We start from the raw sequence: 18967 nt of genomic DNA, 5'->3' as shown, positions 1-18967 counted from the left end.
CTCTGGGTCCCCAGAGCCGCATCAACACCCAGAAGTAGTCTTCTAACCATCCTCACAGGGCTCTTAGATTCTGGCTAGGGTTTCTTGAGGATCAGTTCCACTGGGCTCAGGACAGAGCAGCAGGACACCTAACTCTTGCCCTCTCTTTCCCTGTATTCATCTGTTCAGCTTACCAGGCAGACACTTGCTGGGCCCGTGTTACGCACCAGGCTATGAGTGGAGCATTGGGGTGCCCCCATGTCAGGGACGGGGCATTGAACTGGAGGCCATCGCCTGGAGGCAGATGTGATGGAGTGTGGTCCAGCGGGCTGGTGCTGGACCAGGGGAGCAGGGGACCCTGCGGCCCACTTCCTGCAGGACGCATCTCCTGGCACCTGGGGAGTGGCGGGGGTCCAGGGAGTTATCATGAGGCTTTGTGCCCAGGGACCTCCTGGCAGGACCTGGGCAGTGTGGAGCCTGTCCCAGCAGGGGAGAGACGGGGCATCAGAGCCCCCGAGAGGTTCACGGATGAGGGGTGACCAGGAGGTGGGGGGCCGCCTCGTCCCCCGCCAAGCAGGGGGACAGCAAGGAGCTTGGTCAGCCGTCCGCTGGCCTGGCAGGAATCTCGCCCAGGGCAGGGCCTGCTGAAGAGGGCGCAGGTCAAGGCTGCGTGGGGGAGGGGCTCAGAGAGGCCGGCGGTCAGGGTGGCCAGGGCAAGCTGGAGCCGTGGGCTGGCCACCCTCTGTGGGCACTGCCTCTTGAGGGTGGGCTTTGGGGACCCCTGCTCATGGGGTGGGCCCTGTGGAGCCTCTGTCGGTGTGACAGACAGGCTTTGGAGGCTCCCACCGGGATGGTGCCCACAACTGGCCCCTGCAGCTGCCCCCGGCCCTGCCCAGCCCGCTGAGCCGTGGCAGGGGGCCGCCTCTGGGCTCCTTTCATTGCATCTTGCTGTTTTTAATGAGCTTTGGGGATCGAGTTAGAAGGGCAGGAAGAACAGAGGGATGGCAGCCCTCACGGGAGAGGCCGTCTCTGATGGGTCATTAGGTCCTGCACCAGGCACGTCCCTCCCCTGCCCAGGGACCCCTCGTGGCTTGGGGCCTGGGGTGGTGGCCTCTTGCTTGTAAACTGTCTGCCTCCTGTCCCCGGAAGGGAGCTGGGAGAGAGCACCAAGGGAAGGAGCTGGGGGCCAGTCTGTCCCTCCTGTGACCGGAAGGGCTCAAAGCCAGGCTTTGGTATCAGTGACACGGACTCTGCCCTGCTGTGCTTCCTGGGGGCTTGGCTGTGAGCAGCCCCTGGGCTGGCAGGGGCCGGCAGACTCCAAGGGCCCCGCGGGACGAGACGCAGGGCTTCCAGGTGGGCCTGGACATCCCATTGAATTGAGGCTGCGTCAGAGGCTGACGGGCAGCGGGGGACAGGAGAAGCACTGACGGCTAGACTTGGGCTGTGAGGCCCGGGCCGACTTATCTGAGCTCAGTGCCTTCCTCTGTCCAGTGGGATCACTGGACCGACAGCCGTGAGCCGCGGGGTTTGCATGAGGAACCGTCTTCAGGGCTCAGCACGGAGCCTCGCACTGGGCTGCCATCATGGGCGGTGACAGAGGCCCATGGTGACCGTGCCCAGACTTGCCATCCTGAGGGCCTGAGGGGGAGGGCAGGGAGAGGCCCAGAGGCTCAGCCCACGGGGAGCCTCATGGTGTGCGGCCACTGCTGGGACAGCCGCGTGCCTGCTCCAGTCCAGCTCCCAGAAGGAGGTGCCGCACGCTCTCCACCTGCCCTGGCCCCAGCAGGCGTGCCTGGAACAAGGGTCCCGCCTCCCTGGACACCTGACCGCCATTCTCAGGCCTCAGAACCCCAGGCTCCCACCGCCAGGTGCCCGGCTGTCCTCCCAGGCCCTGGGTGTCCAGCGTCGATCCTGGCCCCTTAGAGGCTGGTCAGCAGGGAGGGGACCCTGGCTTCTCCTTAGGCCTCCTCCATCCCGGGCGCCCCACACAGCGTCACAGGAGGCTCACACTGCTCCCAGGATCCTCTGCTTCGCGGGTGGCAGGCGAGTGGAGCCTCACGCCGGTCTCGGTGGGACCGCGGGTCAGCCATCTGGTTCCTCTGAGCACTGGCCCTGGTCAGAAGTCACCGTCCATCCCCCTCAGCTCCGGTCTGGGCCGTGGGGACTCACAGATGGCAGACCGGGTGGAGGTCAGAGCTGGTGCCGACCGCGTCCCTCTGACTTCCTGCGGTGGGATGACTTGTCCTCAGACGGCACGTGTCCCACCTGGGGGTGCTGAGCGACCCGGGAGCCAATTCATAAATCAGTTTAACACAAGACACGTTTAAGTTCTTAGACTGCAGGTCACACTGGTGGCTTTTCTCCCTGCGGTGCTGGGGATCAGGCAGGGATGTTTTTAAAGGTGGGCCCTGGGGGTCCAGGTACCTCTTCACCTGATTCCAACAAGATGGGCGTGAGCCTCAGAGAGGTCAGACATCTGTCCCTGGTTGCACAGCAGAGACCTACACTGGGGCTTGGACTGCCACACCACATCCTAGTGGCCTGGGTGTCTGGGGTGGGGGGGTCCCATGCTGGGCACTGGGACAAGCCAGGGTCCCCTGGGGCTGCTCCAGGGCCTACTCACTCAACTTCCTGGGAGAAGAGGCTGGGGAGGGCTGTGCATGGGGAGCCGGCTGCCCACCCCATATGGTGGCCCTGTGGTATAGGAGGGGAAGGGGGACGAGGGGATGGCAGGAGGCCCTTTATGCAGAAGTGCCATTCCTGGGGGCTTATGGGCGACTCTCCTCATAGCCCTGTGTGGGGGGCCGTGGCCAGGGCTCTGCGTGCAGTTCACTGTTGTTCTTGTGCTGACTCTTTTCTGCCTTGTGTGGATAAGGCTCAGAGAGGTGAGGTCGCCTGTCCAAGGCCACACAGCTTGTGGGAGGCAGAGGTGGGAGTGAGCTGAGGTGTCAGGTCTGTGCTCCTCTGACCGTGGGGCACCGTCTCAGGCACCGGCCTTCCTGTGTCCTGGGCAGGAGCTGGTGTGGGTGGGTGAAGCTGGTGTCCCTTTTGCCCTCTCCCGCCGCGCTGCTGTCCAGGTATAAGGGCTTCATCAAGGACTGCCCCAGCGGGCAGCTGGACGCGGCGGGCTTCCAGAAGATCTACAAGCAGTTCTTCCCGTTCGGAGACCCCACCAAGTTCGCCACGTTTGTTTTCAACGTCTTTGATGAGAACAAGGTGAGCTGGGCATCGCTGGCGGCCAGGTGCCCCCTCCCTGGGCAGCCGGCTCTGCTCCTCCCACACCAGACCCCCCCCCACTGTCCCTGCAAAGGGTCCCTTTCCAAGAAGGGACACACACTCACTCATGCATGGACTTGCAAACATAGGCGAATATGAATATGTGCACACGCATGTGCACACCCTCATGCCCACACGCATGCATGGATGTGTATGCACACGTGTGTACACACGTAGATGCACATGAATGCAGGGTCTGTGCTCACAGCAGGGTGTCTGGGGCATCTGGTCCCCCGGATGCTCCCTGGTGATGCTGCTGCCACGGTACCACCCTCCAAGGTCCGGGTGCTGACTGAGGCCACCCCTTCTCCCCTCAGGATGGGCGGATTGAGTTCTCCGAGTTTATCCAGGCGCTGTCGGTGACCTCCAGGGGGACACTGGACGAGAAGCTACGGTGTAAGTCCCATGCGTCCTGCCCCCAGGATAGAGGGAGGCAGCCCCTGGCCCTCGCCACATGGGGGCGCCAGACACCACGGTAGTGACCCAGATGGTGGCCCGGCCGGAGCTGCCAGGGCAGCGGGCCCTGGGCAGGTGGGCCTCATATGGCCACTGAGCTGGGCCAGGCCGTCTGCGCTGGGCTGAGGGAGCGGCACTGACATCTGCCCTTCTGGGCCAGAGGAGGGTTCCTGGAGGTGACCAGGCAGGAGGAATGGACGGGGGCCCGTGGGACGGGGCTGGCAAGAGCACAGGTGACATCCAGGAAAGCATGGGCCTGGGACAGCCGGCAGTGTGGGGCGGGGTCCAGGGACTCCCTTGGCCGTGGTTCTGCCTGCGGATTTCACTCATTCACTTATTCATCCATCACTCAACGAGTGCAGACCCAAGGCCACACGTCAGAATCCACCAGGCCGGACAGACAGGTCCCTGCTCTCAGGGCCATCAGTCTAGAGTCCAGGAACCCCTCCTGTTGAGGCCCGGAGAGGGGGACAGGCCGCACGCCCTTAGATGGGCCACCGTGCAGTGCAGCAAAGGGACTCAGGACTCGCGCACTGGGTCCCGCGGTCCCCATCAGCGCCGGGAGCACCCCTTTTTAGACATAGAAAAGAATTTCATTCACGCAAAAGCCCCCTTCCCTGCCTGCCTATTTGCTAACGCTGACCACTGGGGGGGCAGACACCCAGAGGAGGGGGGGATGGGACGGGGGGGCACCATGAGACACCCCGGGCCAGGTACAGGACTGCGCTCCTCACACACTGCTCCGGCCCCAGCCGCAGCCCGCGCTGGCCGTCCACCTGTTTTAACTCATTTCACCCTGAGCTGCAGGGGTGCATCCTGGTGTCGGCAGTGGGCCCATGAGTGCCGGCCGTCCCCCCTGGGCTCCGTGTCGAGGAGGGGCGTGGAGCAGCGGCCTGGCCGGGGTCACAGTGGGCGGTTGGTTGCAGGGGCCTTCAAGCTCTACGACCTGGACAACGATGGCTACATCACCAGGAACGAGATGCTGGACATCGTGGACGCCATCTACCAGATGGTGGTGAGGGGCCGCTGGGGAGGGCGGCCGGAGGGCACTGAGGCTGGGCCTGGCCCCGGGGCAGCCCGCTGGCTGGGCTGCTGGGGCCATCTTTGTGGGGGTGGGGGAGGCGGCCAGATGGCAGAAGGCGGGATGAGGATGGGAGGCCGAGACAGGGGCGGACCTCAGCTGGACGCAGCCCAGAGCCCAGGCCCACCCTGCTGTGTCCTGTGGCAGGGGAACACGGTGGAGCTGCCCGAGGAGGAGAACACCCCTGAGAAGAGGGTGGACCGCATCTTTGCCATGATGGACAAGGTGAGGCTGGTCCTCCGCAGGGAGAGTGGAGCGGGCCTGTGGGCGGCAGTGGGGACACTGAGCCCCTGGGGGCTGGTCAGACAGGTGGTCGGCCTGGCGCCCTGCCCTCTGTGAGCAGCCACTGTGTCCTGACTTTCAGGCAAGTGAGCTCAACGAGTCTGCTTCATAGCCAGGTCCTTGACCTCTACTTATTTTTTGCCCCGGGCCCCCTGGCATTCTGGAGAAATCCATGGACCCCTCAGAACAACAGCTTCAAGTGCATAAAGTCCACAGGACAGAAAGGGAGGGAGCTAGTAGTGTGGGAACACAGTGTCCCAGGAGGGCCTGTGACTGTGTTAAGGGAGCTCGCTATCAACAAATCAAATGGTAAAGGGTGGCGGCAGCCCTGGGCTGGGGTGCAGCTCGGGGCTGGGTGCAGCTCGGGCTGGGGTGCCTGCCTAGCCGTGCAGGGCCCAGGGGTCCATCCTCAGCCCCTCAAAGGAAGAAATGTGGCATCTGACGACCCCCGTGGTCTCTGAGCTGTGACAGTGGCAGCCATGACGTGTGGGGGGCAGGCTGCAGGCAGAGTCCCAGGCCCTGCTGGTTCTGGTGGGGGTGCTCCAGCTTTGTCACTCAGGGGCAGCCGCCTTTCCTCCAGAGGTCCGAGAAGGAGGACTGACCTTCCCGCCTGCCCACGGCCTGCCCAGTCCCCCCCGGCCCAGGGGAGGCGCCGTCCGTTCTGTCTGTCTGGGGACCCGAGCAGGCTGGTGTGTGCCATGCATGCTTTCTACCTCCGAGCTGCTCCTCAGCCCTCCACACTGGTTTTTATTAACTAAAATAACTTTGATTTAAATGGAAATTTGAAATCATGGTCGTGAGGAAGCCCAGTCGGGGCCTCCAGTAGAGGAACCCCAGGCACCGGCCCCCGGGGCTCCCTGATGTCTCTTGCCAAGGCTCTCCTCCCCTGTCTCACCTCCCCTGTTTGGGGAAACTGTGCAGCCCCTGGAGGCAGCCTGCTGGGGTGTCCACCTGACGTCCCCAGCACCAGCTGTGGGACCCTGGGTAGGCGACCCTGGGTCAGTGTTCTCATGGTCAAAGGTTAGCATGGCACCGTCCCCTTAGGTAGGCCAGACACAGCGTGAGCAGGTGTGCAGTGGTGTCCTGGGCTCCTTGAGCCATGCTCCAGGGGAAGGGGCTCCAGCCCAAGGAGAATCCAGGTTCCTTTGTGTCTCACTGAGCTCCTGGGCCCTCTCGGCCTCCTGTGGGCCAGTGTCAATGTGTGGTTAAGCGCATTTCCAAAAGTAGCCCCAGAGCAACGCGTGGGCCCTGCCCTCGCGACTGGCACATTTGTGTATAAATGATACAAAGCACAGGGCCGATGGGGCCTCCAGTTCACCAGGCACAGGAGCTGTCCACACGTCTCCCGCCCCCTCCCCAGAAGAGGAAACAGGCCCCGGGGGTGGGTCAAAGCCCCAGGTCACGAGCCAGTGAGGGCCGGGGTCTGTTGGAGGGTGACTCCCACCCTGGCCACCTGTGTCCCTCTCCACTTCCGAGGGTCTCCTTGGCTAGTTCCCCGGGCCGGTGGGCGGGTCCGGGGCCGGTGGGCAGGTCCGGGGCTGGGCGGGCTGTGCCCACCCTGGCCACCTGTGTCCCTCACAGAACGCGGACGGGAAGCTGACGCTGCAGGAGTTCCAGGAAGGGTCCAAGGCCGACCCGTCCATTGTGCAGGCGCTGTCCCTCTACGACGGGCTGGTATAGTGCTGCGGGGCCCGCGCTGGGGTGAGTGGGGCCTCGGGTCGGGCGGGCAGGGGGACAACCCGCCTGGCCTGGCCGGGGCTCAGTGTTCGGGCTCCCAGGTGCTTGGTGTCGGGCAGTGTGGGAAGTTCTGGCGGAGGGAGCTGGGAGGGCAGGGCCCCGAGAACCCCGGCCCCTCTGTTTTTGTTTTATTTTGTTTATTTTTGCACCCTGGATTGAACGGAGGGGTGCTGTACCCCCGAGCCCCAGCCCTTTTTATTTTTTATTTTGAGAAGGGTCTCCCCAAGTTTCCCAGGCTGGCCTTGAACTTGCGATCCTCCTGCCTCAGCCTCCCGAGTCATTTTTATATTGCCACACTTAGTGGTTTGCCTGAAAATATGTGTTCCTGCTCGCAGACACCTTGGAAGTCCAGGCCCGCCCAGGAGGTCTCACGCCCCCCCTGAGCGGGCAGGGGCAGGCCTCAGCTCCTGGCTGTCCTGCCCAGTGGCTCAGTGGCTCAGATGCGTTCACCTTTAATTAATTAATTAATTAATTAATTTTTATGTGGTGCTGAGGATCCAACCCAGTGCCTCACACGGGCCAGGCAAGCGCTCTGCCACTGAGCACCAGCCCCAGCCCTGCTTTGGGTCTTTTTTAGATAGACTTTAGTGGCAGATGCATGTGGGAAGTCTCCTTCAGCCCTCATTTGAATTTTATTAGAGACAGGGTCTCGCTAAGTTGCTGAGGCTGGCTTTGAACTCCTGCCTCCGCCTCCTGAGCAGCTGCGATTACAGGCAGGCACCCCGCGCCCAGCCCTTCTTTATGATTTTTGCAAGGAGGTATTTACTGGAAATAATCATCAATGCTAATGAATTTTATAATTTTTTTCCTACATCTCCTGTTAATGTGAAGAAATCACACAGATGAGCCTCTGGATGGGAGGCCACTTTGCCCTCTTAGAACAGACTCCGCCGAGCTGGGGCTGCCCTTTTGTGCATTAACAGATCTGATCTGTTGGTGTTTAGGTCAGGAGGCCTCCTCCATTCTGAAGCTTCTGTTATTATTGCTGTACACAAAAAATCCTTTTTTAATTAAAGAGACACTGGAAAATGTGCTTAAAGGAAACCTCAATTAAAAATTTATTCTAAAGAGCCCTCCTGTGTGACGGAGATGTGATCATGGGGAACATTTTAGTGTCCAGAGTCATTTAAACAGAATCAGCTACAAAACGGAATACTCCTAACTCACATAGGAAGATATAATTAAAATCAATTTGTAGTGTGATTTCTTTTTTAGAAACGCTGAGCAAGGTGGCTCAGGCCGATAACCCAGCTACTTGGGAGGCTGAGGCAGGAGGATAGCAAGTTTGAGGCCAGCCTCACCAATTTAGTGAGACCCTGTCTCAAAATAAAAAATTAAAAAGGGCTTGGGATGCGGCTCAGTGGTGAGACACCCTGGGCTCAGGTCTTAGTGCCGTGAGAAAAACAAACTGTGCCGTGGGCCCTACAGCGAGCTCTGGCCCTGGTCTAGCTTTCCACAGCTGCTTCTGCAAATCGCCAGGTCATGCTGTTTTCATGACAAAGCCCTTCAGAGTGACAAGGTCCCACATGACACCACCCACCTGTTTCCAGCTCTGCCCAGTGTCACCCCCTCCCGCGGCTCTGCTGGCCGCCTGCTCTACACTTACATGCAGTCCGCATTCTGTGGTGTCCGTGACTTCTCTCTGTGCCCGGCTCCTGGTCTGTCACTGTTCCTAGGTAAATCAGCTTCGTGGAAGTCACTGGCTTATTCAGGAACAGAAACACGCTTATTTTCTGCATCATTCAATACTGTTGAGATCATCTTATTTTATTTTTTGTGCTTCTGGGGACGGAACCCAGGGCCTCACACCTGCGGGACACATGCTGTAGCCTGGGCTGCGTCTCCAGCCTGAGAACGTCGGCTTTTAAACATGTTTTTTATTTTATCTGACAATATGGCACGTGCCTGTGGGTACGCCGTGACCTTTCCGTCTGTGTCCCAGCCTGCTGTGATCAGGTCAGGGCAAAATCGGCCCATTGTCCCCTGGAGCCTCCGTCATTTCTTTGTGTTGGGGACAGTCACGGTCCCCCTGACCAGCTGCTTTTAGATATATAATGAGTTCACTGAGTTCTCCTGCTGTGCTCTGGAACCTTAGAAATGGTTCCTCCCACCCAGCTGCACCCACCCCAGCCATCTCCTCTTCATCCCCCTCCTGACACCTTCCCAGCCTCTATGCTCCCTCTCTGCTTCTGTGAGATCGACTTTTAAAATCCTCTGTGGGGCTGGGGATGTGACCCCAGGGCCTTGCACAGGCCAGGCAAGTGCTCACCACTGAACCACACCCCCAGCTTAGGAGATCAACCCTTCAGCTTCCACACAGGGGCAAGACCAGGTGGGGTTTGTTTCCTGTTCCTGACTTCCCTCCCTTACATAACATCCTGCCCTGTATCCACGATGCTGCAAATGACAGAGCCTCTTGGTTTGTGGCTGAACACGATTCCACTGTGTCCATGCACCTCACCTTGGTGGACTCCAGGTCCTGGCCACCATGCATAGTGTGCCCTAGTAAATTCAGGAGCACAGGGGTCTCTTCCGGATGCCCATTTTCTTTCCTTTGGATGCACACCCAGTGGTGGGATTGCAGGATCATGTGGCAATTCTGGTTCTGGTTTTTTTCTTTTTTTTTAGTTGTAATACCTTTAATTAATTAATTATTTTTATGTGGTGCTGAGGATTGAATCCCAGGCCTCACATGTGCTAGGGAGGTGCTTTACCATTGAGCCGTAACCCCAGCCCTCTGATTTTTTTTGTTGTTGTTGATTTGTTTTTGTTTTTTTAAGGAGAGCCCACCATTGTCGCAGCTGCTTAGTATTCCATTTGATGACTGGGCCAGACTTTGATTAGTTGTGTGGCACAGGACACTTGGGTTGTTGGAAATTCTGGGGAGGGGTTATTTTTTTTTTTTATTATTATGGGAATAGTCTTACAAACTGGTAGAGAGAATAATATGATTCTATGTTCCCATCACCCAAATTGGAATCACCAGTTCACAGTCGATCTTGTACGGTATCTCCCTGCTCTCGCTGTCCACCTGCCCAACACTGGATTATTTTGGAGCAAATTCAAGACTTCATATGTAAATATTCTAAGTGTTCTAAAGTGTATTTGTAAAAGTCAAAGATTGTTTAAAAAATCCATATTCTTTTTCTTTTTTGGAACCAGGGATTGAACCCAGGGATCCTTAACCCCTGAGTCACAGCCCCAGCCCTTGTATTTCTTATTTTTAAAACAGGTGGTGTTTTAAAACTTGTTTAGGCAACTCTGTAAGTTGCTTAGGGCCTCGTTAAGTTGCCGAGGCTGACTTTCAGACTCGTGATCCTCCTGCCTCAGCCTCACGAGCGGCTGGGATGACAGGTGCACCCTGGAGGCCCACGTGTGGCCCATGTTCTTTTACATCTTCTAATCTCCAGTTGCTATTCTAGCTTCCTGTTATCTCATGGATGTTTTCCTCTTACTTTGCTTACTGAAATCAGAGTCTGGAGAGTGCGCACATGGCAGTTGGTAGAGCGGACGGACTCTTGAGTTGACCCCACTGGGTTCTCTGTTCCCTGTTCCTTCTTGCTGCTGTAGGTAGACGCCTGGTGGATAACACCCTGTAGCCTTTCCCACCATCCGGAGTGTGCTGCCGCCCCTCATGGTGCTGTTGGTGGTGCCACTGCTCCTGCCCTTCCTCTGAGTGGGCAGGCTGGCTTGGGAGCCAGTGTGGCCCATTGCTGGTGCGAGCCGTGCGGGGCGGTGGTGTGCACATCCCCAGGAGGCGGGCCAGGGATGCCACAGTGCCTTGTTCTATGCTCAGTGGTGCAGAGGGCAGGCTCCCTGCTGGCTTCCTCCTTCACTGCCAGCTGGATTAATCCTACCCAGGGCGACTTCCCCTCACTCCACCCGCTTGCCCGGGACTGGATTTTGATAGGAGAGATGGGGGTGCCTGCTTCTTTCTCTTTATTGATCACTTTTCAGAATGAGCGTTGTTCTCTGACATCCTCTGGGGGTGGCCAGTGAAGTCCTATGAGAACACACGGCCGTGAGCTTGTGGATTTGGTGCGTTGGATGAGCTTCATGCTGTGGTTTATTCCACCAGCTGACACAGTGAATCCACTGTTGGGCACTCTGGGACGTGAGCCACCTCCCAGTCGAAGCCTCTTGAGCTGCCCTGAGCTGTGGCGGGAAGAGTAGGCAGGTCGCAAAGCTGCAGGCCACGGAGGCAGAGACATGCCCTTCAGAGGCCGAACCTCCAGGGCTTGCAGGCAGCCAGAGGCCAGTGAGCGGACACAGACTCTCCCCTGGACTCCTGCTCTGTCCCTTCCCCCTCCCATGAGTTTCGGTGTCCCCCCTTCCTTTATACCTGGCCACAGTGGCTTCCCTGCACGAGTCAGGAAGTGGGCTCCCCGTGGGCCAGCCGCCCACAGCTGTCCATCAGGTGGAGCAGGGACGTGGGGTTCAGCACGTCTGCAGATCCGGCCCCAGAGAAGGTGGTGGATGACACAGACCGTCACAGACTTACCATACGCCATGCGACATGTACCATGAGAGTCACCAGGGACTGAACTCGGGGTGCTCAACCACTGAGCCACATCCCCAGCCCTTTTTTGTATTTTATTAGAGACAGGGTCTCACTGAGTTGCTTAGGGCCTCGCTAAGTCTCTGAGGCTGGCTCTGGACTCTCGATCCTCCTGCCTCAGCCTCCCGAGCCCTGGGATGAAGGTGAGATCTGGGGGCGTTTAGCACATTCGCCACATTCTGCAGTTGCCTCCTCTAGCTGGGCCTGAGATTCCCATCACTGCATTCCCCATAGGCACCTTGTCCCCACCCCCCTCCCCTGCCCCCAAGTCCCCGGGACACACAGGCTGCTCTCTGTCCCTTTGGATTTACCTGTTCTGTATGTTCATGTAAAAGGAGTCACGTGACACGTGGGTGTGGCCTGATTTCTTTTGCTCAGCGTGTTTTCAGGGTTTGTCCACATGGCAGCGGGGCCCGTGCTTCCGTCCTCCTTGTGGCCGCACGGGGTCCCTTGTGTGGCTCCGCCCCGTGTCACTCATCCCACATCTGTTGGTGGACACAGCGCTGGCTCTCTGGGAAGCCCTGGCTCTCCGGGTGTCTGCTGGGTCGGCTGCTGGCCCTCACACACTCTTCCCACGGTGGCCAGACCTCTGCCTCCCCCAGCACTCCCCCTCGCTCCCTGCTCCTGGTGGGTGTGGGTTTTGACTTGCATCTTCCTAGTGACGGTGCTGCCGAGCGGCGGTCCCTGCCTTGGCCACCAGGCTGCTCTGCCCATGGGTGCCTCCTGATCGGCCACTGAGCTGAGCCCTAGGCTGCCCCTTCTTCCTTTTCTCTTTGCTCTGACAGACGGTCAGCGGTGAGCTTCTTGAGCTTCTTACTTATTTACAGGGACCCACCTGAAGAGCCCAGTGGGTGTGTCAGAGGGCACCAGAGTGCCACCTGCCCTCCGCTGAGCCTCTGCCACCGGTAACCCGCCTCTCCTCCTGTGTCTTCCAGATGCCTGGGGACCAGTCTCCTCCTTCAGGGCCGCGAGGCCACCAGCCCGACTCCTCCCCGTGCCCCCCACCTTCCTCTGCGCCCGAGCAGCTGGCCACCCTTGAACTTGAGGCCCCGGCTCTCCTTGCCCCCTACCTGCGCCCACCTGCCGAAGCCACCGGCTCCAATCGCCAACAACCTCTGCTTGTCCAAAAAAAACAAAAAATGACAAAACGGATCGGAAGCCTCTAGCCCTCTGCAAAACCAAGGACTCGCTGCGGGCGGCAGCCTCGGGCTCCCCCTGTCTCCTGCGCCTGAGCTTTGTTTTTTTATTTCAAAGGGACATTTTAAAAGGAAAAAAAACCCCACTACCTTCTGTTCTAGAGGATACTGACCGCTGGGGAGAAGGCCTGGGCTCAGGGAACTCTGCCTCCGCCTGGTCCCTCCGCGGCAGGTGGCCGGGGCTGGCGGCTGCCTGCTTCACGTCCTCGTCCTGTCCTTTAGCAGCAAGAGCCCGTGTGGCCAGGATGGCTCCTCGGATGACGACTATTTTCTGTGATGACAGTCTTGTGCTTTTCGTGGGGAAAGTGAGATTTTTTTTTAATATTCATATATAACTGATATCCTTTATTTATTGGTCGTAACTGTTGCTGCTGCCGCCTCGGGTCCCAAGTCCCAGGGACGCGGGGCCTCCGTTCACACGTGCCGCCCTCACCCGCCTGCCCGCTCGCCGGGAGCCTGGTGGCCTGCAGCGGCCCAGAAGCCAAAAAACCGTTTTCTTTTTTTAGATCCTGTGCTTGGTGTTGGGAGCAGGGGACGGTGGAAATTCCTCAGCGGCTCCTGGACGGTTGTTCCTTCAGCCCTGAGGTTCCTGCTGGTCCCCGAGCCCTGCGCCTCTCCACCCCTCCTCCGCCCTCTGGGTCCTTAGCGATTTTTTGAGGACAAACAGGGGACATTTTTTGGCTTTCCAACCCTATCTGTGTGTGTGTGTATGTGTGTTGGCAGCAGCAGGAAAATGGAGAGCCTCGTCCCAAGAGTGGGATCCCACCAGGAGAGGGGCCGGGCACAGAGGCCGAGAGTGGACCAGCAGGGTCTCCCCCATTCTGCTGTCCCACCTCCTTCTCCAGGAGACCACGTGGCATTCTTCCCTGCCCTGCTCTTTGCTCAGATGCTGGGTACGGGGGCCCAGGCTACCCTCGAGACAGCCCCGCTCCCCGGCACGTGTCCTCACCAAGGGGGGGGGCTCTGGAAAGAGCAGCCTCCAGGCTGGGGAGAGCCCGGCTCAGGTGTGGGGGGTGAGGTTCCTGCTTCTGCTCTGCCTCCTGGAGAGGGGCAGGGCTGGCCCTGGTTCTGCTCTGAATTGCCCTTGGTTTCCACCTGGCTCCCAGGAGGCTGGAGTCTCCCCGAGATGAACCTCAGAAGGCAGCCTCCAGCCAGAGGACGATGCCCACTCCTGCTAGGCCCACGTGTCTTTTCCTGCTGGCTTCATGCTCATCCACCTTCAGAGATCCCCCTCTTGCATGGGAAGACCCTTGGGCTGCACTCTGGCCCACCCTCAGACCCCCACAGGACAGGGCAGTGGTCAGCCTTCAGAGGCCACTTTGAAGGCTGGCCTCCTGGAGGCCTGTGGGTCAACTTCCTGTTTGGCCACTGGGCCTAACCACCAATCTCGGCAGTGCCTGGCTCTGGCTGGGGACCCTTGGGCAGGGGTGGGTTTGGGGACTTGGGAGGAGAGGGTGGGCCTGAGGCCTTTCCTGGGTAGTTTCTTCTCCTGCCTCTGCCGGAGACTCGACTGGCCTTTGATGGGGGGGCTGATGGAATTGTGTGTCCTCTCCTGGAGACACAGGGGCCAAGTGACTTGTGGCCGAGGATTGTCCGGGGCCAGCCCAGGGCCCCTCCCATAGGCGTCCACTGAGCCTCTGGGTACCTGGTCTTGCTCCCATTATCTTGATCTTCTGGTTGGGAGCCACGGGTGTGGCTTTTGGTCCTGGTGGGCAGTTCTTAGGGTCACAGCCCCGTGTTCCCGTGGGCCCAGGCCTTGGCCACACCTTTGTCTCATGCCCTGAGAGCCCTCAGCTGACAGAAGAGCCACCCTCCTTCCTGGCAGGGTATGGGACGCTGGCCATTTTTGCTCTAGGTTGCCAACAGGAACTGACTTTTGTCCCTTCCGGTCACCAGGTCTCTAGCTGTGGAGGTACCCTCTGAATCCTAGGCCCAGCCCCCAGGGCCTCTCCCAGTGACGGTTCCCACCTGAGGCCCCTCCCCACCCGCTGCTGCTCTCTTTGGGTGCAGCCCAGAGGCCACGCCCTGGTCCCTCCGTGAGCCTCCCTGCAGGGGCCAGAGGCAAGCACCAGCCTTTTTCTCCATGTCTGCTCCCCACTTTGTGTTGACGGGGACTTAGAGAATGTCACGATTTCCCAATATTTAACCAGGTGACGTTTAAAATAACATCAAGGCAAACGTGTGTGTCATCTGTGTGTTGACATTTCTTCCCTGAAAGGCTCTGCAGTTGGACAGCTGATTTCTTAGACAGGAGCACCTGGGCTTCAGGGGCACTGTCTCTTTTCTGGGGGAGAGGGTGCAGGATGCTTAGGGACCCCTGGTGTCTCTGTAGAGAAAGTCCTCCCAACCCCCTGCTGCAAAGTCCAAAGCCACCACCTTCCTCCAGTGTCAGCATTTACGGGCTCCAGGACGAGTGGGAGCGCCTCCTCGTGGTGGTGGGCCGCAAAGGCGTCTGGGGGCTCCTACCTGCCCAACAGGTGGGGAGCCGAGGCTGGAGGCAGGGAGGCTAGGAGGGGGCTGTGACTGCAGAGGCCCTGGGTCCCCAGGCCCATGTTTTTGGCAGCATGCCCCCCAGATGCCCCTCTGCTAGGTCATCTCTGGGGCTAGCAAGTTAAGACACTGATGGGAAGCTTTGCCCTCCTTTCTTTCTTTATTTTTTTTAATATCTGCAGAATAAACCCAATGGTTGATTTCTGAATGAATAAAAGGCTTTTGTTGAATAAACAGCTGGTCCCATCTTCTGCCTTGGCATCTTGGCCTCAGGCCCAGGCTCTGTCTGCCCCCAGCCCTGGGACAGACCAGGGCCCCCCTCCCAGCCAGAAGTCCCCATTTTCCCTTGGTCTTCGAAGTGGCCCTGGGAAGGGTCATCTTACTCCCAGCCTCGGTCACCAGCTTCCTCCGGGACTCTGGGCCAGTCACCTCCGCTCTCTGGGTCTCAGTTCCTCCGCCGCTCAGGTGGGAGCTCGGCCGCCTCACAGGGACACTGCGAGGAGTGACCGTGGGCAGAGTCCCCCGCAGGAGCCCAGGCCAGTGTCCCAGGGCTGTGGGTTGTGCCCCCACCTGAAGCCTGCGCCTCTGAAAGTGATGTGGGTGACTTGCAAAGACCAGAACAAGACGGGCGACACTTCCTGGCCGTGGCTGTCTGTGCCCCCGCTTGCCTGCCCAGCTCCGCGGGGTCTCGTGGGGGTGCTGTCTGTCTGTCTCTGGGAGAGGGAAGGGAGGCCCCTGTCTGGTGTACGGCCTGGGTGAGGCCAGGCAGCCTCCCGTGCTCCCCGCTGTGTGTCGTCTGTGTCCTGCCAATTAAACACGCTTCCTGACCTGTCCTGGCCTCCTGTGGGCGCCTGGTGCTTTGTCTGTCTGTTTTCCGTTCCGCTTCCCCTTCCGTCCTCCTCCGGGGACACCCTTGCTCTTGCTTTGGGGACACCTTCCTTTCCTCAAGAGAAACCCCGTGCAAAGCGAGGGCCTTGGGCAGGTGATTAAACGGGCAGCTTCCGAGCTGCTGGAGGCCGGCGGGCAGTGGACCGAGCCGGCCACCTACCACAGGCAGCGTCTCCTTCCTGCCCTTGAGAGGACCCTGCTGTTAAGTGTTTGCACACCGTTGGCCTAGAGCAGGGGTCCTCAGGGTCTTCGTGTCCGAACCCCCCAGGCTGGTGCAAGGCCGGGGTGCCGGCCCTCCCTCCCCCGGAGTCTCTGCAGAGCCCCATCTGGGCGGGGGCCTGGGGGCTGCACTCCTAATACATTCCCAGGCTGGGCTGGCACTTGGTGTGGGGACTTGGCCAACGATGGCACTGTAGGACATCCCGCTGGCCCTCAGAGGAGTGGGCCTCCACTGGACTCAGCTACTCCTTCAGTCACTTGGGTGAGACTTGGGCACCTGAGCTAGGCCAGGTGCTGAGAGCCCGGGGGTGGACTGCTGACCGCACAGGGCCGCAGTGGTAGATGGAAGCCCCGCAGGACCCTAAGACATGCGGTCCTCAGCTGGACCCTGGGATCTTGGAGGGGGCCTCCTTTTGGCCTCTGGTCAGATAACCTAGTGTTTACTCAGGGCATGGGCCCTGCCAGGTTGGGAGAGAGGGCTCTGTGGATGCAACAGGCCTGGCTTTGAAATAGGACCTTGGGGAAGAATAAAAGGCAACATGGAGTCGAGAGAGTCCTGTCGGGTAGAAGGCTACTGCTCTCGGCCAGAGGCTCTTGAGAGACCCGGAGACCAGAGCAAGAGGAGAGGCCTGCATTGAGATGAGCCACTGCCTGGGACCAGGCCACCTTCCAGCAGAGCCACAGAGGTGGGGGGACACACAGAGGTGGGGTCTCCTGCGGCCTGGGCCCCAGCACTGTGCCTCGCTGTGCTGAAGAGCCAGACTTCTCCAAGTAGACCCCATGCCAGCCGGGTTCCTCTCCTTGGCATCCGTCGGGCGTGTGTTCTCAGGGACAGGCTTTCTGTCCCCCACGCCCTGCCACTTGGTTGGATGTTGCAAGGAAAGTCGGTTTAGATCACATTTTGCCAAATGTCCAAGTGTTCACCCACACACCTGTGCCTGCCCACCAAGGAGGGGCCCTGTCCCACACAGTGTTCAGCGTTCAGGGACTGTCCCCAGGGGGAAGCTGGAGGTCATCTGCAAGTCCACACAACTCCACTGGTATTTTCTCTGGAAACACCAGGATGTGGCTCAAAGGGCCATTCTGAGGGTAGCTGGGTGAAGTTTCCAGTGTATGGTGAACTCACAGTGGGGGCTGCCCGTTACTGGAGGTAGCTCGGGACCTACCTGTGCAGGCAGCCTTGGAAGGATCCAGGGTGACCACAGTTCAGATCTCCTGGATCTGAGGGCTCGTGGCAGGTCATGGCCCCTCGCTGTGCTCTGGGTCAGGCTTTAGCTAACTTGCTCCTGGCCCAGCCCACCCTGGGCAGCTTGCTGTGGGTCGAGGTCCAGCAGAGGCACAAACCCAGGCTCCTCGCCCTGCTGGCCCCTGCCTTCCAAGGATGGCTCAGGTGGCTGCCATGCCCTGGATGCAGTAGCATCAGGGAGTCCTCCAGGATGGTCCCCTGTCTCTTTACCAGGGATTGTCCATCTTGCCCCCAGGTGCAAACTCACATCTGCCTGCTAGAAAGTATCTCCCTGGATCCATCCAGTCCCCTCCACTTCCTGCCCAGGAAATGCCCTCCGGCTTCCTGGTCTGGAGCACCTGGTCAGGAAAGCAGCATGGGGAGGGCTTTGAAGGCTGTCTGACTGTGAGCAAAGTGAGCCCATGTAGGTATGGCAGAGCCCCTACTTTTTCCCTGCCTCTCTTTTTAGGAGGACACAAATCTTGTGGAACAGAGAACTACATTTCCCAGCCTCCCTTTGGGGCTGGGCATGGCCATGTGACACAGTTCTGACCAATGGGGTGAGAGCAATGAGTGTAGCCCCCCCCCTCCCTCATCCCCTTCCTACTGACTGACCTGGGGACTCCAAAACAAATCTTCCTAGACCGGGTCCCCAACTCCACAGAGCCACCACACCAGCTCTGGACCATTTACACTGGGACTATGACAAGGAAGAGAAGCTCGCGTCTATCTTGATTATGCGCCCCAGGTCTCTTTGTCAACAGCCCAATTTATATTCTGCCTGATAGACCTCGTGATCCTCTGGGGAAAGTGACCTGATGCCACCTGCAAATGTTTGCCCCTGAGGTCTCAGTGTTTGCTAAAGTGACTTAATAAAAACTGTGGTGCAATGTGCTCTGGCACTGCTCCCCACTCCCCCTTCCTCTGCCCTCCAAGCCTCCAGGGACAGAGGGTCCAGCCAGAGGATTCCTGGGGGCGACATTCCAATTGGCGACATGCCACCTGGAGACCCACTGTAAGACCAGCGGTCTTTTGCTGAAGGACTTGGGATCCAGAGGCTGTGGATTGGCTGGGAGCCCAGGAGGCCTGGGCCAGCTGGGTGAAGCCGCAGGGAGGGTGCTGGGCAGGCTGTCTTCACATTGGGCTCAGGAAGGACTTTGCCAGGGCCCTCGAGACCTGGGGACCAGACCTCATGTTCTGTTCAATTTCTTGCCTCAGAAACTGTGCTGTTTACCCAGAGACCCCAAATTAGCCACCCATGCAAGCAGATCTTAGAGGTTAAGACAACATGGAGGGGGTAAAACAGCTTTTTTTTTTCCCCCCTTAGATAATCAGGAAGAAAGTGGGGTACAGTTACTTTGGTACCATGGTCGTATGTCAGGAGCAGGTCCTAGCTTAACCCTGGGCGGCTGGTTGCCCAGAGGCCAGGGGAAGTCTTTGATATTGTCAAGGACCCACCTTAATCTCCAGGATTCTGAAGCCCTGGATGATGTGTTGGGCGTCAGGGGGCCTGTTGGCCTAGGCAGAGTGGGTGTGTGCATCATGGAGGGCCAGAGCTGGGACCTGGGTGAAGGCACCGT

At 59.2% G+C, this 18967-nt stretch overlaps 1 protein-coding gene across 4 annotated transcripts in view; it reads left to right on the top strand.

The window, feature by feature from the left end:
- The window catches only part of Ncs1 (neuronal calcium sensor 1), a 33475-nt gene extending 18186 nt beyond the window's left edge, over positions 1 to 15289 (top strand). For 3 of the 4 annotated variants that reach the window (XM_048812889.1, XM_048812887.1, XM_048812890.1), the window contains exons 3-8: positions 3057 to 3195; positions 3573 to 3651; positions 4638 to 4726; positions 4940 to 5017; positions 6656 to 6775; positions 12305 to 15289. In XM_048812889.1, coding sequence (XP_048668846.1) covers positions 3057 to 3195; positions 3573 to 3651; positions 4638 to 4726; positions 4940 to 5017; positions 6656 to 6754 — 484 coding nt within the window. In that variant the 3' untranslated portion in view covers positions 6755 to 6775; positions 12305 to 15289. Of the gene's footprint in view, positions 1 to 3056; positions 3196 to 3572; positions 3652 to 4637; positions 4727 to 4939; positions 5018 to 6655; positions 6776 to 7642; positions 7885 to 12304 lie in introns of those variants that run through there. The other variant, XM_048812888.1, reaches the window with a different exon arrangement.
- Positions 15290 to 18967: the final 3678 nt, after the last annotated feature.

Source organism: Marmota marmota, unplaced genomic scaffold, assembly GCF_001458135.2.
Source record: "Marmota marmota marmota unplaced genomic scaffold, marMar, whole genome shotgun sequence".
Lineage (NCBI taxonomy): Eukaryota > Metazoa > Chordata > Mammalia > Rodentia > Sciuridae > Marmota > Marmota marmota.
This window is presented reverse-complemented; position numbering and strand designations above follow the sequence as displayed.